This window comes from Hippichthys cyanospilos, chromosome 19 (genome assembly GCF_059441005.1).
Source record: "Hippichthys cyanospilos isolate Australia breed blue-spotted pipefish chromosome 19, RoL_Hcya_1.0, whole genome shotgun sequence".
Taxonomy (NCBI): domain Eukaryota; kingdom Metazoa; phylum Chordata; class Actinopteri; order Syngnathiformes; family Syngnathidae; genus Hippichthys; species Hippichthys cyanospilos.
Window position 1 is genome coordinate 12,678,979 of NC_142387.1, and position 23,407 is coordinate 12,702,385.

Sequence of the window (23,407 nt, forward strand, 5' to 3'; positions counted from 1 at the left end):
TTCCGCACATAAAACCACAACAAAGAATCTCCGCATAGCAAAAATTGGCACACCCTCTGCACGGTACACCGCAGTGAAAACAAACGTCAAAACAACGCAGACTTTTTGCGCTTAAGCATGCAGTTTAAAAGCATCCCAGATTGAGCTATCATTTACGCTCCTCCACATGGTATAAATCACCGAAAAACTGCAGGCAAATATATAAACAACATGGCAAGTCAATTAACGACGCATGCGGCACTACTACTGGGAGTCACAAAGAATAACAACTATTTGCGTTAACCCGACCAGGAATACTTTAAGGATGAGTAGTTGCGGCTTCGTGTTTCACGTCCAATGTTATCTCCTGGGCCATAAACAAAGCAAGCAATCAGGCCGGTGCTCATTTGATTAATTCCGTCTTTGCGCACCGCCGTACACAAAGTGGCGCATCATTACAGGGCACGCACCGCGTTGAGATTTGAATAGGATTTGAGCGACATGTAAATGTGGCATAAGCACGGGATGCACGCTGTTCAACCGCCGCCGTGTTGATTTTTTCATTTGTTTACAACTGGTTGAAAGTAAAGCAGGATAGAAAAATAATCGTTTCTTATTCCATAGTGCGGTTTGAACAATTCCACTTTATTATATTTCTATGGCACAGAATGATATTGCAAAGATTTTGTACCTAAACAGACACAAATGAAGGAAATGTTTTTGCGTCTAAAATGACCACTATTATTAAGAGAAATATGGTTATAGAAATTTCCATATTAGTAAAAGCTCTACAGCATGTAAAACAAATGTATTAGTAGCAAATTTTATTTATAGTGCAGGCCTTTATTGAAGATGAATATCAGCTCTGATTACTTCAGCACCAGACTACTAATAATCAGGACCATCACCGTAAACAAATCAGTCTTATTTTTTTTCTTCTAAAAATATAATGAAATAAAACAAAGAATTCAGTTAATGATTCTTATGTTTTTATAGATTTCGCTAAAGGGGTGCTAAAACTGACGGAAATGAATAAAATTGAAACTAATAATTCTTCAAATGAAAATATTCTGCGACGTGTTATGTTCTGGTGGTGTTTGTTGGTATCAACTGGTATCGGGAGTTTTCTATTCTTGGCTTTAGTTGAGTTTGAATTTGAACTTTTTTTCCTGGTGTGCGCCAATCAGCTCCATGCACCAATTGTGTCTTGCCCAGGTGTTACTTGTTGTCTTGTCAGTTTACAGTGTATTTAGTTTCCTGTTTCCTTTCAGTTCTTTTTGGGACATTGTCGCTGTTGATGTGTTGTTTCTGTCGTAGTCAGTACTCTTCTTCTTTAGACCTTGATTTTTTGGTCATGGTTTACTTTGACACTGCCTGTCTACCTCCATGCATTCTAGGTCCGCGCCCTCTCCCACCATGTCCAAACCTGACATCAAGAAAGTCTTTACCAAGAGCCATATGGACATTTGGCGTGGACGACACGTGACATCCGTGTTTGTCCCTTCTGCCTTTCTTGGACAGCTATGTAGTCACATTCGCGGACACCCCCGAGGGGGGGGGGGGGGGTACGCGGGCAGAGCGGGTGGCGAGGTTGGCGCTGGGGCTAGGGCGGCACGGTACGACGGCGTCACCTGTTCCTCCAACCAAAATAGGACACGACTTGAGCTTCAATTTTTAGCTGTGACAAGGGCAGGGCGGCGTGCGATGACTGATGAGCGCGAGCCAGCGAACGCCCACGTCGGCCTTCAGTCATTCTACCTGCCACTTCAATAAAACATGCAAAACAAGCCGCAAATATGGCTGACACGGAGCAGGATAAACAAGGATGTCATGATAGCCTGGAACAATGTGTTGTTTGGCTTTTGTTGAAAATATTAGAGAAAAAATAAGATTCTAGGTATGTATTAAATTGGTTGTTTTTGTCAAAATATAACTCATTGCTCCAAATTTATAGGAAGAAATGTTTCATGTGTTCTATAATAATCATTCACGCACCCAATCACACCTGAGGACAATTTAGTATGTTCAATAAACCTGCCAAGCATGTTTTTGGAGTGTGGGAGGAAGCTGGAGTACCCAGAGAGAACCCACACAGGCATGGGGAGAACATGCAAACTCCACACAGGAATTTTTTTTTGAGCTTATATTTAATAAACAAACATGTTAAATCGTGATGAAAACAAACTTGAATTCTTTCACAGTGATCTTTAATCAATTTTTATAAGCACAGTATGATAAAGTTATTTACCTTTTTTTTCTTATTAAGCGATGGTTTAATACACGATAAGAGGACAGATTAATGAGGCAATTAAATTATTTTTCAAACTCATTCACCTCGATTGTGATTTGCTTCCCAAGCCCACCAGTGTCTCCTTTGGCGGCACTGATGACGAATCGCGCTGATGCTCGGGTATCACCTGGACACCGCCTTGAGCCGATTCCCACATCCGCTATTCTATAGCGAGAGCTAACAAAGCATCTTGGGCTATTTTTATTTTTCACACCTTCCTGCTAGTCTGTGCGATGATAGGACATGACAGGTATAATGAATAGCAGTAATAATTCACAAGAAAAGTAGAAGTGCTTGCTACCTGCAGGCCTCTTGCGCAATACAAAGAAGGCTTTATTGTTGCTATGCGGCATTGTTGAGGTAGCATAGCGTGACAAGTCCTACACACTCCTTTCACACATTTTCCGTCTTTTCTTGTTTATTTTTAAATCATGCAGGGACTACCCCAGATCCGATCCTAGTTTCGGTTGCTGTTGTATACCTTGAAATAAGGCCAGGTGTCAGCTCGATACCGATAACTGGTCAGTACTCGCCCATCCCTAAAAATAAATATTTTCAAAACATATCACAGAATGGCTGTCGTTGTCCTAGGTGTTGTTTTTTAGTACAGTGGACCCTCAGGTTACAGCATCCCTAGCTTAAGTTTTTTTTTCACGTTATGAAGTGCAATACAAAGTTTTTAAAAATTAAAATTATTTAAAAATTAAAAATCTGGCATCAAGTGAGTTTAACCTTGCCAGGAGAAAGAAAGGTGTTTGTTCACAACGTGTCATTGTGTTTATTTGTAAAAATACGTAATTGAAACGGGTGAATACTCACGCGTGAATACTAGCTAGCACTGGCCCCAGTCTAAAAAAAATGGTGTCTAGTCATTTTTTCATTCAATCTAGCGGATGTGTTCAATGCGGCGTGGTTTTAGGAACTACCCTTAAAGTGCTTGGCAAGCCACCATTTTGTTTTCCTGTTTTTCCGATAAAAAAAAAGAGAGAACACAAAAGGTATGCAGTCAAACCACAATATTCTCCCTGGATAAGATAATCAATGCCACGGATTGCCACAGATTAGACCGGGGCCGCTTGTTTTCCTCTTTCCGACATTCTGACCGCTCAGTGAAGCGTACACGGGGATTTGTTCATTGTTATTAAGCGTCCCAACATCCTTTCCTCTTCCCGCGGGTCTTAACCGTGATGACAATGCTTTCCATGGCATGCTCATTATTTACAATTCCCGTAAACAAAGCAGCGCTTTCATGTAAGCACAAACTACACAGTGAATACCCTCTAATAATGCATATCAACGGCGATTAGGAGCAAAAAGAACGACTAAATAGTACCATGTGACCGTTTTTGGCCTGGGGAAGGTCCAATTTAAAAACTATTAAAGCCACCATCATCAAAGGATTAGAATGTTTTTCTGACACTTGTACAGTCTGTATGGGTCCAACTAAAAAGTCCTGTGGAGACAAACATGAAAACACTAGCCTCCTTAGCTTAGCGCTGTTTGCGTAACGTTAGGATTTTGAGTTAAATAATTAACGAAAGCACATTAGGTTTTTTTTGGACAAAATGTAATAGCGTAGTGCTATTTAGCAACCTTAACATTCAAAGAGCCATTTTGACGCTGTTTCCAAGACAACACTGAGTGGTTGTACTGCATTAATTTCTTTAAAAGAAGCAAGCAGACCGAACCAATGTCTGAATCCATCTGTGCTCACAAACAGGAGCATTCAAACGAGATTTTTTCAGCGTTAGGATTTCATCAAGCGCTCCAGTTTGTATTGTTTCCTTACCTGCGTTATCTTATTTTGAAATAAGATAATAATACGGAAGTACGTGCTGTACTTCCTGTTTACGTTCTGTCATTTAGCTTTTAGCGGTGTTTGTGTTAGCCGAGGCTGTTATTTTTTTGGTTTCAAGAAAATAACTAGCATAAAATATATCTATTAATTTAATGGTGGGCCATATCCAGGTTGGTGTTCCATTCTGCATTGCGATTGGCCACTTTTACAGGGGCGCGGTCAAACACTCAGCAGCCCACGTTTATATCTGTGAAGTCATCGGATGAACGAAGCGCTTCGGGTGTATGTGACAGATTGATGGCGCCGTCGGATTCCCTCCGGTCGTCGCCACATCTGCTCATTCGATCCCGTGAGCGCGAATAGGAAGCCGGGCGCGCCTCTGGCCCTCGCCCGGAGCGTCCGACTGACGGTTCACGATCCAATCTCGCCCCGCGTCAATCGGCCGTAAGGACGAACCTACATTTGTCTATCTGTCAGCGGCCGTGCCTTGTAACTGGATTCGGCGGCGAGCATCCCTGCTTGATAGTCATGCGGCGCTCGAAAATGTCTAAATGCAGCAGCGCTGACCTTCCTCCAAAGATGGAGCCTGTCTTTTATCAGTGCCCATTAACAGGGACACGGGTCGTCTTTTTGTACGTGTGTGCGTGAAGCCACATTAATCTCCATGAGTGAAGGCTAGCAGGTGTTAACCTATGTCACTACTAATCGCCACGGCAACAGATTTGTGACACCTGGACAGCTTGCTGACATCCACCAAACACACATGTACACGTATATAAATTGGCTGACTTGCAATCTTGAGTCCTTCTCATTGCAGCTTCACTGTAACATGGATTTTTTAAATACAAAACCGAGTGGTGGATTTTTCGCTACAGTATATTGCAAAACAGAAATATTGTTAGCTAATTTAACGCAGCCTTTCATCGCTAGTTTGAACGATTTGCAATAATGACAAGGATGAACATAGTTGCAAAAGTGAACGGAAAATATGGAATCCAACATTAAAGATTGACCAGTTATTAGCATTATCCTCTGCATTGATATTAGCCATTCATTTAAGAGCAGAGCACAACTTATGCCGGATTCATAACATGCAGACTTGCAAACAGTTAAGTCATTTAACCAAAAAGATACAATAACATATGATGAAAAATAAAACAAAAGTCATCGTTTTGCTTCTAGTGTGATTTTCAGATGGATGACACCAACAAAAAAACTTTGGCTCCGCTTTTGGACAGTATATGGACACATAGGAGATTTAGTGTCTTTATGAGGACCTAATAAAACAACTAAACAAGAGTATTATTGTCCAGATAAAAATCCATCCTTGAGTACAGAATATAATTTTTAATGCTGCCTTAAGTCCTCTGGAGGAAATGCTAGAGGAGAACTTTGCCATGGAATGGAGGGCTGTTTGTTGTGTGTGGAAGGGAGGGGGCTGGGGGGTTTGGCTGCCACTCGCTGGGATTGCCAGGGGTCGCTGCCCTTGGAGCCCCGCACCCTTAGGCCCTAGCTTGTGGATAAATGATTTAGGGGGTACAAGTGTCAAGAGTTTGTATCCTACGCCCAGTGTCCTTTGGGACTCTTGGGAACCTAAGGCACCAGAATTTGTCCCATATACTGGTCTACCTGGTTGAATAAACACACGATAGACCAGCGGTCCCCAAACTACGTCACGTGGGCCGCATACGGCCCACCTCCACATTTTGCCGGGCCCTCTTGCAATAACAATAACAACAACAGAGGTTATGATTTTTTTTCCAACTAGCCACGTTAATCCTGTCAAACAAAATGGCCACCCACCAGAGGAAGGAAAAGTTATTTGGCCCTCAAGAGCAAAAGTTTAGGGACCCTTATTAGATAGACGATTACTCTTTACATGGCATCTGTAAAGCTGATGTTTACGTATTGATATATGTATCTAAATTGTCTTTTTTTTAGTATACTAATATACATATATGTATATTATGTCAAACTCGTTTTTATTAAGGGCCACATTGTTGTTATAGTTTCTGTTGGAGGGCCGTTACGACTATGAAGTAAAGATCAATTTGAAGTCTGATCATCACACATTTACACATTTTGAAATCAGAGGCCTCTAAAAACTGCTCAAAAGGGAGAATGATAGATAAATAAAACAAACCAAAAATGCCCACAGGCCTTGAGTTTGACACCTAAAATGAAATAAATATATATATATATATATATATATATATATATATATATATATATATATATATATATATATATATATATATATATATATATATATATATATATATATATATATATATTAGTGAATGAATGGCCTTTAAATACAAGGAAACATTCGAGAGATGGATGGTATACGGATGAAAACAAGATCACTTGAAGAAAGGAAAGAAAATGCAGGGGGGGGGGGGGGGGGGGGATGTAATGGTGGCGGGTTACCCCCCTTGACACCCACCCCTTTGGGCTTTCCAGTCATCTGGCCCAGCTGTCATCTTTCTAATCATTTCTTTATTTTGCAGGAAGAGCTTGTCGCCAGGGGAAACGCGCCACTTCCGGCCAGCGGAGCGGGAGGGAAACCCGACGCCGGGACTCGCGACGTCTGCAGCCGACATCACAAGGGAGCGTCGCCGCCTTTCATCCCGCCTGCGTTTCTTTGCTTTCTTTCGCCCTCTATGCACACAGTCATCAGTATCAGCCCCCCGCCCACTATTTGTCCTCAGGGGGTGTAACCTGACTTCGCAGTAGTAATAGTTTTCCTTTGACATCTAAATGATTATTTAGGCTTTCATTTTGGAACGTGTATTCGTTTGCTGACACTTGGATAAGATCTAATTCAGCAAAATGGGTAAACTGATTGAACAGAGACCATAACATCATCTGCCTTATTTCTGGTTCATCTGCTGGATAATTGCATCACTAATGACACAACCAAATCAAACTGAATAAAGGCATAACATTTGGCAAAAAAGTCACTATAACAATATAGCAATGTTGCGTCATGTTCCAATTAATTTGCTCTTAATTTGAAAAGAAAACCATACCGTTTCTATCACAGTATGAACTCTTTCAGGGCTATGAACAAGAATTTTCATCATGTAAAATACTTTGGTTGTGTGCTAGTGACAAGACTACAACTACATGTTTTTTTTTTTTTTTTTACTTTTCATAACTAGCTGGCACTCTAGGAGTGGGTTGCCTAATTTCGAGAACGTTTTGGTATTTTTATTGACTCTCTGTTACTCGGTTTACATGTTATTTTTTATTGTTATGACTCAAAAGTCTTAAATATTTATAACAAAAATGTATGGTACAAAACATTTCAAAATAACGCCACAATATTTTATTTTTCTTGATATTTGATTTGCTTTTGACATATTGTCTGATAGGCCGCGATTTACTTTGAAAGTCCATGTTTTAGTTTCTCAAATCTACCATAGTAATCTTGTACGTCTGCTCCATCCCAAACCTTGAGAAGGCCTTGAAGAGAAGCAACCAGCCCCCTCCCTTAAAAAAAAAAATGCCCGTCCGCCATCCCCGCAGTCAGGCATAATCAAGCGCAGCCTCCCAATCACGCGACCCAACTCCAGCTCAACTTTACAACTCCGGCCGGTCAACCGTTGCCCACCTGATTGTTCCAGCTACAACACATGGAAATAGTGAGCGTAAACACGTCAACATTTCAAGCATGAGAGCCGCACCGGAGCAACGACTGATGACATCACGCGGCGTTGCATGAAAAGCGAGCGTGGTGGAGTTGGAATCGCGTATGCCCGAGTGTCCAAAAAACATGCAGCATGTTTGAAATGTAAACATTTTCAGAGACTGATTGGTGTCCAAACCACAGGACCATTACCTGTCAGGTCTGAGCAGCGCTTACGACCTTGATGAGTTGTGTGTGTTTGGTGTGTGTGTGTGTGTGTGATTAAGGATGATTGAACCTGGGGCCTCCTCCAAATAACCCCCCAAAAAAATCCCTCTGGTTAAGATCAGAGGCAGTCAGCTCCACTCAGGAGTGACAACATCGTCGTGTAATCGAAATGATTGTCCATTTAGGTTCTCGCAGGTAAATCTTAAGCCCATACCAAAAAAAAAAAAAAAAAAGACAAAGAATATGTGCATATGCTTCATCTTTTTACATTTTTATTTTAAATTGAGACATAAAAGTCTGGGTATTTTACTCGTTTAATCCCAATTTCAATTTTCTACAAGTGTTTGGCTAGAAGAGGTTCTAAAAATGGCTGAAACTAAAATGTCAACATACCAAATAGCTAATTACTTTTGGTAATTAAGTTATTAAGTGCCACGGTACTTTTTATCAGGTAATTGTAATCAAATATCCAGGCCCTAAAAAAGTACTAATTACTTGAGTACTTGAGGCACTCGAGTAATTGATTACTCAAATCATTTAGTACAAGATATTTTTACTAGCTAATCTAATCACTTGAAAAAATTTGAAAAAAAATGTTTTTTTTGTTTCCTAGATAGTTTGTAAACTTGAAATTGTTGTCAAATTACACTCTAAAAATTGACCGCATTTTCTGCAGAATAAAGCGCACCGGATTATAAGGCTGACCATCAATGAATGGCCTATGTTAAAACTATTTTCATATCTAAGGTGCACCGTATTATAAGGCGCATAGAAGCTACATTCGTGGGTGGGGTTGTGGTAAAAACTGAACACGTCAAGATCGGTACTAATCATGGATGTACCAGCTGTGTCATTTGCCATTGGCAGCTGTGTGATAGCCGACAATAAATCTGGGATTTACTTTCGGGCCATCTGCATTATTGTTAGGGGGGGGTTCCCGGCGTACCCCCCACCCCCAATTCCCCCCCCTACGGATCCTGTGTCACATTCTGTCAGAGCAGCTCTGACAAGTCAACACCCATGCTTGAACTTCTCATGCTCGCCTCAATAATCATACAGAGTACACATAGATATTAAATTAAAATCACTTATCTTGGAAATTCATCGCAGTTTACAATTATTTTTAGTAGGTGAAAAAAAAAATCCTTTGTATGGCAGCCATGTTTTCCTATTCGGGCACTATTGATGTTGCTTTTCGGCTTCAACTTTCTATTGTTGACGTTGCGAAATCTATAGCTGTTTGTATTGGGTGTGGAAGATTCCCAATGGTCTTAAAACAATTTGGCCGATGACCTCATCCAGTGTTCGTACTTGTCAACTTCAACAAGTGTGAAATGTGCTCACGCAGCTTTTTTTTATTTGCTTCTTTGTCAAGTGGATGGAAAGAGCATAATGTAATTGAGTAGTGTGGGAGCAGACAGACCCAGTGCATGATGGGTAAGAGCTGTCCCATACTAAGGCTGCAAGGTACCCCGCATTGTTTACTTTGATAGCAATTGAAACGTTAAACATGCAACGATTAATCAACATTTGTGTGTGTTGAATCGAAATCACACGTTTACTTTTACTACAATCAACATTTTTGCCTATTTTCTGACACGCAAACTAGTAATTCAGTCAAAATTACTGTCAATTTGAAAACATGTTTTAGAACAGGGGTGTCAACATATGGCTCATGGTCTAGTTCTGGCCTGCAAACCGGTTTAAAGCGGCCCGCAAATGATCTTGGAACGTATAAAAAAGAATTGAATTTTTTTTCAATAATTATATAAAATGTTTTATGATTAATAGTAAATTTAATGTTTGATTATTAGTAATTTGTGCTTGTACTATTGCATTTTTTAATTTAATAATACAGTATTCATTTAAAGAATTTAGGAGCATTTTTGAGGGCTTGGAACCGATTAGGATATTTACACGTAAAAAGTGGCCCGACTTACGAAAGATTCACGTTACGGAATTACTTCAGGAGCAAATTTATTTCGTAAGTAGAAGTACCACTGTAATCAACAAACTAATCGTCAGATTAAAAAAAAATCGTTAGTTGCAGCTGATGTGACCTAGCAACTTTTTTTTCCGCTTCACAATTTATTTGATTGAAGATTCAGTTTTATTATCATATGCATAGTAATACCACACAATGAAATTCTTATTCTGTGCACTTCCCCGAGCAGACTACATTCCATAATTGAGCAAATAATAAAGTAGGCAATAGAACAAAGACAGAGCAATACGGGCACTAATAATGAACTACTAATAAATGAATAGACTTCCATTCTGAGCATATTATGGAGTGTAGATTGAGTGTATACATATGAGGAAGATAGATGTTTTGATAGAAGATATTTTGACTGCCAACAAGTTCAAATTCACACACTTGCGTACTGACATAGGACGACGCAGCAGAACTCAGTTCAGCAGCCTTACAAATTTGCGCGGCCCCAAATTTTAGACCCAGGGTCACCCTAACCGCCCGCATCCATTGTGCAGACTCCCAAAGGTAGCGCGCAGCCACATTAAAAGGTGAGCATTGTTATTCTGCCCGGGGTCCTGCTAGACTCATCACTTATCCTCTATCGGCCTCCAGGATGTCTGCCGCCCGGCCCGTTTGTTTTAAGGGGGGAAAAAAAAAAGGTACTCTGGGAGCGGACGACACTAAAGTCAAAACACATCTTTCATGTCTAAATAAATCTGACAAAGAGATGCTTTATGAAGCGTCACCGTCAGGTTGTCCTGCAGGCAAAGTGGCCGGAACGTTTAATCCGATCGGCAACCGTCTTAGCAGATGCTCCGCTTGGCTGCAAGTCCCGCGCCCACTGCTTATATCACCGAGTCCTGTTATTCTTTATGGCTTCCATAGGCACTAAAGAGCAGAGGAGTTATTTTCTTTTCATTACTCGGCCCTCGTGGGACGACTGGGACCGAGCGCCCCCCCTCCCCCACGTTCGCTCCGCAAATTCTTTTCAATTAAAGGCCTTATCCCGGCAGATGCTGGAGACATTAGGCTGGTGGGACGGGCGCCCCTGCAGGCTGTAAATCTACGCAACTGCGATCCTCCAACATGGCAATCATTGTCTTATTGCGTCCTCCGCAACCCCAAAACGGCAGCGCGAGAGCAGCGGGAGCGTGAATAATTTATCCCGTAACCCTATCGCCGTGTTTGTATCGGTTTTCATCATAAAGGGGGCCGGGGGACGTAGGGGGCGCATCAACCGGTCTGACCGTACAGTAGAGGGTCAAAGACGTACACGTAAATCTGCTGTCATGTGTAGAAGAGAGCCAAAAGCTAAGCATGACCATGACAAATAAGGCCAAAAACGTCCAAAACGTTCAACGCCGGTGCCGTCGTCATCTGGAAAGTCGGAGGGCTACGGAGAAGACAAAACCAAAGCCTTACATGAACAAACGCAGGAAATCAGTGGCACCGATGACGTACGCCAGATTCGGCCAGCGAAACCTCAGTAGATCAAAGTTCCAAATATTTTTGCTTGTTTGAAAATCTGTTACGAAAGCGTAAGAAAAAATAACACCTCACGCTCAAGTCATGTTGTGCCGTTTTTTATTCGCGAACTGTTGCCACTTGACCTATCTATATATTTTTTGGGCTAAGAGTGCTAAGCGCCTTGCCCGATTTGTCTGTAAATTCCTGGTTTGTAAACTATAATAATGACAATAGTGACAAGGTGAAAATATTGGTTTACTTTCCATTTTGGTGGGTTTGATAAATAATTCCTATAAAGTACGTAAGTGCTTCTCCACTTTTTTTCAATATGTAAACCCCTGTGATTTTTTTTTTTAATCAGCCAAGTCCCTCTAACTAACACATAGCACTTCTGGAAGCATATTTCACTTGGCAATCCCAAAAGATTGTGTAATATCTGTTACGTCTCAAAATTACATTGCATATATGTAAAAAAAAAAATAAAGGCATGCAACATTTTGCAAAGGAGTCCCTATAACACATGTTCCAGTTGCAAGAATGGTCTTTTTCAGTGCATACATTACATACGTAGGTATGAAACTCATCAGTAGTTGCAAACCAGAAACCCGGAAACTGGATCGCTAACGTGTATATTTCAATGTACAACATTGGAAAGTGAAACACTATCTGATGTAGGTTGATGTCAAGACATGGCTAGAATTACACTTAACTGAGGGCTCATAGGGAAAGGGGGGGCGGGGGGGCAACGATGTAGTCAGGCCTGATTTGAAATGAAAGTCAACAGCTAAACCTCCAAATTTTGGACGGAGATGAGTATTTTTGAACCCACTTAAAAATTTTGTGATGGCACAAAATTATTTTGTGATTCCCATCATTTACGCAACCCCTATTTTTTTGGCAGTGCTTAGTTTTGTGATCTCAAAATGAGCCACCAATAATTTGGGAACCCAAAGATTTAAGTGCATCACCATTTCCAAAATTCAACATCGAAACTCCAGGACAAAATTTGGGAGTTTGGGATTTAGTTTTGAGCAGACACATCCCAAAATTGTGTACAGTACATCCAGAGAGTATTCACATTGCATGACTTTTTAGAGTCGTGAAAATGAACCTTCACATTGGTCTGAGGTCATGGGCGCTCTGGAACAGGTTTTTATCCAGGATATCTCTAAATTGCTGAATTACTTTTCGTCCATCCTGACTTATCTTCCAGTCCTGCTATTGAAAAACATCCCCATGGCATGATGCTGCCACCACCATGCTTCAGGGTAGGGATGGCATCATTCTAGTTATGAGCGCCAAACATGGCACCTGGCATTCAAACCAAAGAGTTCAATATTTGTCTCATCAGACCACAAAATTATGTTTCTCGTGGTCTGAGAGTCATTCAGGTGCCTTTTAGTAAATTCCAGATTGGCCTCTATGTTCCTTTTCCCGCATCTGGCAGGATAAAGGCTATCCTCTACAAAAGAAAAACATTGCCACAACATTTGTGTGGATATTGAGGTAAGAGATTAGGAGATTTGGAATGAGACAGATGACAAAACGAGCAAAAAGTGAGGCGCTGTGAATACTTTCCAGATGCACTGTAGACATCAAGAAATTGGGATGGCCCAACATTTTTGCAACCGCCCAAGATTATGTACCCAGGGGCAGGTGTCACGGCGCCACGGTCAGGATAGTTCCACTGAGCCTGCCTTTGACCCACAATTGGACCTTCTGCGGCAGGTAGCTGGTGACTTCTTTCAACGTGTGATTGATATGCTCCATGTCGTTCTTATGTTTAACCAGCTGCCTTCGTTGTTCGTTGATGATCTTGATAAGTTCACTGCGAGGCTTCTCGACTTTCTGGATGTGTCGCTGCATTTGGACCTCCTTTTGCCTGAGCTGCCGGCGTAGGTTGTGGATGGTATTCTCGTAGCGGTCAAACTTTTTCTTCTGCGTCTCCACGGCTTGGAAAACCAGCTCAGCCGTTTGCCTCATACGAGAATCCTTGGAGTCGGAGAAGAGCTTTCCATTGATGCGGGTGATCTCCATGATTAATTTTTTCGGGTCGTTGACCAACGTCATGCATTTCTCAATGTCCAGGCTGATGTTCCGAATGAAGGTATGATTGGTGGATAGTTGAGATTCCATCTTCTGGACACTGGATTGTTGGCTTTTGATTCGGTGTTCCAGGAACTTGATCCTGTCTGTTAGGTCGCTGTGTTTCCGCAGTACCAAACCCGAATGTTTTTTGGTGAACATATGAGCCTGCTGCTCGATTTCGTACTTGTTCCAAGTGGACTCCACCTCCTTCTCCATCCGAACGATGCGGTCGAACAAGACGGCTGAGCGCTTCTGCTCCCGTTTCAGCTTATCCACCAACTCCTCGATCTGGAGCACCATGTCGGCTTGCTCCGCTCGCCTTCTCTCTACTTCTCGGTTCTTGATTTTGAATTTCTCCTTCAGGTTTTCAATCTCTTTGGTCTTGTCCTCCGTGGCTGACGTCAGTATTTCCACTCGGTCCGTCATCACCTTGTTCTTCATCTTTATCGTCATCGTGTCTACCTGGTAGTCGAACTCAATCTTGGCAATGATTTTTTTGTGCTCTTCGCAATCTCTTTCATATTGTTCCCCTGTAAGTCTGACTTCCTCTCTAAGCGAGCTGTTTTCATTTTGAATTTCTTGTACTTGTTTCTCCATGTTTTCCATCTCAGTACGTTGCGCATCCATCTTGGCCTGCAGCACCCGTTCTTTCTCTCGAAAATGGTTCTCCACCTTGACCTCCATCTTCTTGATGTCTTCCTTGTGCTGTTCGGCCTGCATTACAAGTTTCGTCTCCAAGTTACACTCGGTCTCCTCCAAATCGGCGATCCTCTTATTCAGCTTGGCTTCCATTAACTTCATGTTGCTCATTTGGTTCTCCAGAAGAACTTTCTTCTGCGTTAGCAGATACACTTTGGCTTCGTTGACTTTGTGCTGCGAGAGTAATTCCACGTTCTCCTTGTTGACCGTGTCCAGTTTCTGTTCAAGGGCCCGGAAATTGGCTTCCAACGACTCAACTTTTTCATTCCGGGCCATGATATCGCTTGTCCACAAGTCGTTGAATTCATGCTGTTTCTCCATCATCTTCCTGTTCTTCCACTTGAGAAAGCACTCAGATTCTGGGCTTGAGTTCGCCATCGTTCCGAGTAAACTCCTTATTCGCGAACGCAGAGCGAAAGGTGTGATGCCTGGAAGGCCGCAGTACGCAAGCAATTCCCTCTACATGTCTAATACTGGTAACGTACGCTGTCAAAGACCCAAAGGCATCAAAGACGTGTATGTATGATGTCATAGAATTTGCCACTGCACGTTCAACATCGTTGGATTCCCCAAAATGTCTTCGAAGACTTTGAAAGCGCGAAATTACTTGAGAAAAACAAGCTTGATGATCAAAATGTTCAATGAGCGCGTGAATATTATAAAAAGTGGGTAAATCTAGAAGGACAGTCCCGGGGGTTGGATTATTTGGGAGGGGCATCACGGCGACTGTTGCTATATGATTGGCGTGAGGCAATTCAGCTTCTATGTGCCATGAAGTGGAAAAGGAAAATCAAGTACTTGGTCATCCTACATCGGATGATTGGGTTTGTTAGAACATAACAAATGACTGAGCCAAACCACTTGGTGCAAACGAAGCAAGAAAAATTGTTAGCAACTTTAATTCTAAAACCCTTTTTTGCTAAACACCGACATGGCAGAAATTTAAATACAGTCCATGTCACTTCTTCTGCGCTTCTTACTAGACTAAACTTCCATGCATGCATTTTCATTAGCTACTTTAACAAGTTACAATGTTACTTTTAATCAAAACTGACTTGAGCCTCCTATCAAATAAAATCTTGAAATCAGAGGTCAGTCACAAATATAATTTTAAAATTCATGAAAAAAAAACATGGAAAAAATGTTATGGGTCACAGATAATTGGCCGAGTTCCTACAGGACAACACAGCTTTTCCTTGTCTATTGAATAACCGCGATGACACATGAGCCGCTTCTAAGGACAACGATGCTTCATACATCATCAGTGATGTAAACTCCCCTAGAATTAAATACACTATAGAAGCTCCAGAACTTCCACCCTGGACTGCTCGAAACAGAACTTCCACCCTGGACTGCTCGAAAGACGCTTACGAAGCTTCTGTCCATTTTGAACCATCACTAGTAAGTAACAGTAACGGTAATTAAAGATGATTACAGATAATGTTTGTGGGTTAAATTCACCCAGTAAATAGATTATTGCTGTTTCTGAGAAACAAATTTGAAAGAACAGAGTCAACATTGAAATGAAAATGAATCGGAGCAGTTTGGGTTTACCTCACAGTTCCGTATGAACGCCTCCTGATATCGACGCACGGAGTCAACGGAAGAGTAAGAAGGCATATCACACGCTGACCCAGTCTTTGTAATCAAGCCATGTTGTGATGTAAGAGCGATGTGTAATGCGGCCTCGGCCTATGATGTAGCCCTATGACCGCCTATCTATAAAAGGTCCGCCAGTTGATGATGTCATTTGTATGTTGGCAACTCACGTTACGCTACCCTTTTGAAAAAATGATGACAAAGGAGGCAGGAGCCAGTGGTTAAACCGAAACCACGCTTTCTGAATTCTACCTTCCTCAAATTCAAGGAGTCAAGCCATCAGGTGGTAGGAGATAGATTCAAGATGGACACCGCGTGGAAGAAACGGCAAAAGAAAACGGTGATCTGTCACCAAGGCTTCCTGTACAACATCAGGATGCCGCGCGACGATTCCGAGGAAAATCCCATTTCCCTCACCATACCGGAGCACCAGCGGATACTCACCAACGCCAGGGGTCCCAACGCCATCGAGCGAGAACTGGAGGTTCTGAACAAGGTGGCTCAAAAGAAAATGGAAACCGTCAAGGCCGCCCAGCCTCGGAGGAATGACATCATAGAGTGGGATAAGTGCTCCATGAGACTGGAGGAGGAGACCAAGAAGAAGACGGAGAAGGCAGCTTATCTGGAATACCAGCGGCAGAGAGAGAAGTCCCAAATGGCCCAAGACACTCAGATCCTCAAGCTGGACCGCTGGATCCTCCATAGCAAGGTCCAGGCCGAGCGAGACCAGCAGAAGAAATGGAGGAAGAGCTGCGAGGAGGTGCAACACGCCAGAGATAAGGCAGAGTTTGAGAGAGTTCTCCATTGCACCAAGATTGCCCTGGCTCTGGAGGACGAGAAGAACAGAAAACGACACGAGAACGGCCGCCAACACCTGGAGTTTATCAAGAAGCAGGTGAGTAGGATCTCAAATGGCTGAACATTTTTGTTAAGAGAGATTAAGCTCGGGAACTTTGGAACGTTAAGTACAAAAATGTGGGGATTTTGCAACCCTACAGGTGAGGGAGCACGAGGAGGAGGCCCTGGTCAAACGTCAGCAATGGCTCACCGACTACGCTCGCACCAAAGCCAGCTGGAAGCAGAAGGACGAATGGCTGGAAGAGCTGAAGCACGACCGACTAGAGGAGCTGCGGGGCTGCGGAGTTTCTGAAGAGTACATGGACTATGTGACCAAGAAGACCACTAAGGACAGTGAGAACATCATGGATTCCCAGTACCGCACGTTCAAGACGTATGACATACTGCCCAGGTGGATACCGGACCGCTCCAAACAGAGGCAGGAATGCGTCACGAGTGAGAATGCGGAGGGGGATGTTTAAGGTTTGACTGGGGGATCAACCATCTGAACAAGTTGCGGCATCGCTGGGAGCACACCCATCTCCTCAGGCCTTTAATCTTCTTTTGGAATTTGGAATTTTGTGAAAATATAGTCCGGGAATTAAGAAAATCTTGAAACAAAGATCTGGGCGGATGAGGGGTTAGCACGTCCGCCTCACAGGTAAGGGACCCGAGTTCAATTCCAGCTGTCCCCGGCCTTCCTGTGTGGAGTTTGCATGTTCTCCCCGAGCCTGTTCGGGTTCTCTCCGGGCACTCCGGCTTCCTCCCACACTCCAAAAACATGCATGGCAGGTGTATTGAACACACTAAATTGTCCTTAGGTGTGATTGGGTGAGTGAATGGTTCTTCGTTTCGGTGTGCCCTGCGATTGGCTGGCTATAGAAACTAATCCTCTGGATAATAAAATCTGGTTGTTCTGGTCAGTATTTATGATTTGAAAATTGGACACCAATGTGACCTTGAAATTGGGTACCATTTGCTGTGAAAGTGGAGTGTATACTACTTGTCAGAGCAGAAACAAATGATATATACTTAGCTGTTGCTGTTTTTTTTTTAAATTTCCCTGGAAATAGTACTGACTACATTGAGATAAAATAAATGACGGTATATAACAGGTGTCAAACCCAAGGCAAGAGGGCCAGATTTGGCCCGCCACATCATTTTATGTGGCCTGGGATGGGTTTCTGGCTAAAATAGCAAACTTGCAAGTTGTCTTTGAAATAAACAAATTTGTGGTGGCCAAAGTGACTGAAACTATGACGACAATGTGGCCCATGATAAAAATGGGTTTGACACCCCTGAAATATAACAAGTATGATTATCAGCGAAAGAACTTGATGATCAACATGTTGAATGAGTGTATGAACACTCACACGGGATCCCACAGGGATCTATTCTTGGTACCCATGCTCTTTGTATTTAGTCAAACCATACCGAGCATTTGATGCTAAATGGTCTTTTGTTCGGGCTTTGTTTCGTCACAAATGGAGTTTTTATTAGTTCTTCAGTGCCGCTAGCTGAACCGTAGACTGGATTTTAATTCCATTTGATCAATTTCATCGTCTACATCAGGCAACCCAGCAAATTCCGATCCATCCTGTCGTCCTTTTTGCCACAAATGGCCAAGAAAATCGCCCCCATCTCCACCCCAGACCCTCAACCAAAGTGGCGACACATTAGCCAGCATAGAGGAGGCCTATTAATAGGTCGTAAAAAGAGATGTGGCAGATCGTGTTGTCGGAGGGAGGTTTGATATGCATGTAACACAATCTAAGTTCAATTGTGATGCACAGCCGGAGGCCCCTGCTGAGGAAATCTGCATGAAATCAGTGTCTGGGCCAGCTAGTAAATCATCAATGGCTTGTTTATTGTACTAGTGAGCTTTTATGGTGGCTGGGATGTCCTGGTGTCAGGAATGCCAACGCTGAACAGAAATTTTGACATTTTATAAGATGGTGACCAAAGAAGTGTGTCTACAGCTGAATACATCAAAATGAATGAAATAATTTCTACAGGAATCTTTTTGTTTTTTTTTGACAGGTTTGAGGATTTTAGCCATTGTCATTAATATACAGTCAATTTTCATTTTTTTCTTCATTGTTTAAATGGCAAATGTTGCAATAGAGAATTATCAGCTGGGCTGATTACCGGCATCATTATTCTGCATTTTGACAAATATTGGCCTATTTTAAAAGCTAATAAAGGATCCATTTAAAACTGTTAACCTGAGTGAAATATTTATTTAAAATTGTATTATAGGCTGCTGATCCTGGGTGTGTGTATATATATAGAAGTGTGTACATATATATATATATATATATATATATATATATATATATATATATATATATATATATATATATATATATATATATATATATATATATATACTTAAAAATTAAATTAAAAAATTAAAACTTAAAACTCATAAAAAAACACTTTTGGGCAGTGGCAGCTATACTGAAAAAAATCCCCCTCAAACCTTTTTCAACCAAGATGGTCGATGGCTTTTGAGTTGTGATATAATTTACATTATTGTATTATTTACATCATTGTGACATTGTAACGTACGAAAATTGTATCATTGTTTCCCTGTATTTTTCACAAATATATGAAAAGTTATGCTGGATAAATGTTTGTCAGGATAACAGGAAATATGAAAATAAATAAATGTGTCCAATATTGGAGAAATTTTCATTTTTTTTCCATGGGGGGGTTGCATGGATGGATAGATAACGTTTTTCACTTTTACACCCTTGTCAAAATGGCAGCAAAACGACAAGAGGGAGCGTAATCAAAGACAACCCACCTCCGGTATTTGCCAGGGAGATAGAAGCGGAGTGACAGTCACTCGGGACAATCTTTCAGCTGTTCGGAAGTCGGGGGGCTCGGGAGCGGTGGGGGCACATTAGTCTTCATTTTGCCGGCGCATTCCCGTGGTTTGTCCGGCCTGACTGCTTTGTCCGGACCTGGCAGGCGCACTCGCCTCATTCGGCCAAAAAACTCCTCATTCCATCTTAAAAAAAAAAAATGGATGAACATATTGAACACATAGTGCGGCCGCATGAGACATTCCAAGTTTAATTGTCTCGCGGTTTTGGCTGTCCCCAAGCGGGCTTTGGTTACATGTAGCTGAGGACATTTTTACATTACAGGCTACATACCTGACAAGATATTGCCGAAAACTCATATTTATTTATTTCTTTTTTAAGTAAAATTACTCTACCTGAATGAACAGGAAATGATCAGACACAGCTCAGTTGGTTTTCTTAGTTTACTCATGTGGAATTTACCACTAAACAGGTGCATTTTACTACATAATTTATATTACTCAAATATAATAATCAGAATGTAGTTTTAGATTTAGAGTAGTGTTGCACATAGAATATTTTCAAAATATTTTGGGGGATTGAAGGAACTTCAGGGGGTACTCGAGATGTTAAATAAAACAAACAAACAAACTTTATGTTGATTTTTTAACAAATATTTATGAATAATTTAGTTAATGATTTATTTCGCTACTGTAATGCCAAAACAATGAAGTGATGATTTATTTTTGAGAACAGGTCTGACACTTGATGTTGGTTATTTTTTTGTAAACAAATATTTGTGAATAATTAATTTTAATGCTTGCTTTTTGTGAACAAATCTGTTCTGTAACCCCAAAAGAGGATGCTTAAAATTTAATATTTTTCCATGGACAAATATTTATTAGGTCTGACACTTTGTATTGATCATTATTTTTTGGTTATTAATAATTAAGTTATTTCTTTTTGATAACATTTTCTATGATCATCACTGAAAGGTTGAGAACCATTTGTTCATTTTTAAACAAAATCAATCCGTAAAACGCCATAAAGGCCATTAAACAATGTTTATAACTTTTTTTTTTTTGTCAATGTTTTTCAGTTTCTCCATCGCTGCATGTAAATAAAGAGATTGTCAAATCCTGGATTATAAATAGCGAATGAGACACTTGAAAACCACTCAGAAGGATTTTGTTTTAAATAGATGGGATTAGTTTGCGGGCCCGTTGTTTGGTCTAGAGAAGGACCAGCTCCACTTTCTGTTTGCTTCCTGGGGGATTAACCAACACGTGACAGCGCAAAATAACAACAAACCACATATTTATAAAATCTGAAAGACCCATTCGTGTGGCCATACATCTCATACAAACACACGATAATATATTTTAAAAAAAAATCATAATAAAACTTAAATTAAAGTCTTTTGAATGACAGGACGGGAGTTTTTAGCGATTAATTAGCAAAATAGTCCACGAAAACTGGCAATATAGCATTTATGCTAATTTAGCATGTCAACACGACATCATTGTAATTCAATGAAAAGAAAAATACTTAAAATGTGAAAATTACAACAATTTAGGTGGCAGAACCTGGGTGAGATTTCAACTCCTCTCCGCTATAGTTGAAAGTTCATCAAATAGACAGAATAATAAATTAAGACTTACTTCCGGCCTTACTGAGGAAGCGGAGGACCGTAATGACGCAACTATGCGTGGATCACGTGACTTGTGGTCGCGTCCAAATTTTTGAACGTCTTAATGTCAAGTTTTCGATCGAAAGCCCAAAGAATTTAAACCAAATATTTTTTTGTTAACATTTTAATACGTTTAATAGGTTTAACTGCATTAAATGTAGTTAATGGTAAAATGTAATTTCAGGAGGTGGGGAGTGTCAACAAATGTTAATTTTACCAGAGTTCAAGTTTATTTAAATCTTTTAATTTAAGTTTATCATAAACGGAGATGTGCAGGCCATTTTGTTTATTTTATTATTTTTTCAACAACTGTTTTCATCAAGCATTTTATTTTTTAGGGACACAAATGATAGAATGGCCCAATTGTGCTTTTTTTCCACATTTACCTTTAGACGTTTTTTTTCCAAAATGTAAAAAAAATAATGTTTCCCTTATTGTTATTTTTTAAATACACAACACCCCATAATAAAAGGAACACAACACCCCACCTAGTTCTTCATATATGTGTCAAACCCTTTCTATTTTTCTACATTTTTTAAGCCATTCCGACACATTTGAAGAAAACAAAAAGTCTCGCTCCGATTATCTATGACTGAAGTCAGTGGTGACCACACTCGCTACGGCGCAGCCTTCCTGGGGTTCCTGTTGGTATGACATTTGTTCTTGACAAACACACGCAAACATGCAATTATCTACATATTTCCTTTACTTAACAAACTTGTAACACATCATCAACACTTTTGCAAGCTTTTTTGTTCAATAAAAAAAAGCCACATGTTTTTTTTTCTTCTTTGAGAGCACATGGATATAAGGAAGGAATTGTCCAGTGATTACAAACTTTTACACACGCACAAAAAACAACAAAAAAAAAACCCAACAAACCACTTCTGTACACGATTGTCTCAGTAAATAAAGTTTTTTGTCAATTTTCTTAAATTAGAAAAGCCCGGAAATTCCTCAGGAACGACTTTCTTTCGCCTTCTTACGGAGTTCATAAATAAGAAGCGCTGGCGGGGAGGTGATGGGGACGAAGGAACCGGGGAGCCTCACAGGATGTGAACCCGAAACAAGTGCGGGCAGTCCATTTTCACAGTAGCCACGGCTGTAAAATCACCTCTTGGGATAATGACGAAAAAAAAAAAAACATGTTAAGACAAAGTGTGCCCGGACGTCAGCACATTGGACCGTTCTCCTCTTCTCGTGGAAGACGAGACGCCGCGGGTAGCACAACGGGCTTTTTGTGTTTCCCAAGCGTGAGCCGGAAAAGGCAGAAGCCAGAGCGAGGTGGACGTTGCTACAGATACTCCAGGTCCAGAGCGTGGTGGAGGGCCATGAGGTCCGAGTGGCTGGAGATCCTCCAGAAGGGCATGTTGTGCTGGAGGGGGAACCACAAGGCACGGGTCAGTAATTGAAATCAAAGCGCGCGAAAAACAGGCCTGGAAAGTAAGAGGAAAACCCAAAACAAATCATGTCTTTTATATACTTAAGTATTAATTGAATACTTAAGTATACTTACTTAAGTATTAATTTAATACTTAAGTAATAATTTAATACTTAAGTATACTTACTTAAGTATTATTTTAATACTTAAGTATTATTTTAATACTTAAGTATCTGGGATTTAATGTCGGGACAAAACGTGAAAATACGTCCCTGGCATTGAATGAGTTCATAGAAAACCAGGCGTTTTGATTTGAAGTGGGTCGTTTTGAGAGTGAATTCCACGAAAAGGGCAACTGGAAAGCTAGAAAAAAAAATAGCCCACACCACCAGTTTCATTGATCAAAACAAAATTTGGTGGGCATGTTTATAATAGGACCCGTATTTGAAATCAAACAGGAAGTCGGCCATTTTGTTTTCAAGCGGCCATTGTTGTTGGATTCCTAAACTGGAAGTTTAACTGAACTCCTCACAAGCATTTGCGCCAATCAAAAATGGATTTTCTCCGATTCTGCAAATGAAACTAATCACTTTGTCCTAACGAGGCTCCCGCCGGAGTCTGCGTGAGGCGGCGCAGTTCCCAAGGCGAGCCGGTGCGCAGCGGAGGAAACCCGAGTCGCCAGAGAATGAAAGGAACTCGTCACAGGTGGAGTAGCGAGCGCCTCCATTATCCCGCCCCCCCCCCCCCCCCCAAATCCCCCCTCGGACTTTATCAGAAGTAGAACCTCTCCAAGGTTCCGCTTAGGAGGACCTGCGGTGACCCTTTAAAAGCTCTTTGGCTTTTTCTTTTGTAAATCGTCTTTGCTTTTAAAGTTGAAAAGCCGGAGATGTTATCTGTTACCCCTTTTCGCACGGGTTGGTAGTATTTGCTTTTTT

The 23,407-nt window shown here is 41.1% G+C and overlaps 3 protein-coding genes across 6 annotated transcripts in view; 1 reads left to right on the forward strand and 2 right to left on the reverse strand.

The window, feature by feature from the left end:
* The window catches only part of tram1 (translocation associated membrane protein 1), a 49,042-nt gene extending 28,017 nt beyond the window's left edge, over positions 1–21,025 (reverse strand). Inside the window, exons 1-2 of the mRNA XM_088401911.1 lie at positions 20,988–21,025; positions 19,401–19,607 (exon numbers count right to left, since the gene is read on the reverse strand). The gene's annotated coding sequence lies outside the window, so the exon portion shown is untranslated. The remainder of the gene's footprint in view (positions 1–19,400; positions 19,608–20,987) is intronic.
* LOC148407973 (uncharacterized) lies at positions 15,453–18,857 on the forward strand. The gene is made up of 3 exons (XM_088401913.1): positions 15,453–15,556; positions 16,023–16,649; positions 16,753–18,857. The coding sequence occupies exons 2-3, from the start codon at positions 16,059–16,061 to the stop codon at positions 17,071–17,073; spliced, it is 912 nt and encodes a 303-aa protein (XP_088258039.1). The 5' UTR covers positions 15,453–15,556; positions 16,023–16,058; the 3' UTR covers positions 17,074–18,857.
* A 754-nt stretch (positions 21,026–21,779) lies between the features above and the next one.
* eya1 (EYA transcriptional coactivator and phosphatase 1) overlaps positions 21,780–23,407 on the reverse strand; it is a 51,086-nt gene continuing 49,458 nt past the window's right edge. For all 4 annotated transcript variants that reach the window (XM_088402239.1, XM_088402238.1, XM_088402236.1 and 1 more), the window contains one exon: positions 21,780–22,466. In XM_088402239.1, coding sequence (XP_088258365.1) covers positions 22,386–22,466 — 81 coding nt within the window. In that variant the 3' untranslated portion in view covers positions 21,780–22,385. The remainder of the gene's footprint in view (positions 22,467–23,407) is intronic.

Bases quoted from the DNA above. Each gene is read 5' to 3' on its own strand.
- LOC148407973 (XM_088401913.1), top strand. From the start codon at position 16,059: ATGGACACCGCGTGGAAGAAACGGCAAAAGAAAACGGTGATCTGTCAC. The intron at 16,650-16,752 runs GTGAGTAGGATC...GCAACCCTACAG, and splicing joins TGGAGTTTATCAAGAAGCAG to GTGAGGGAGCACGAGGAGGA.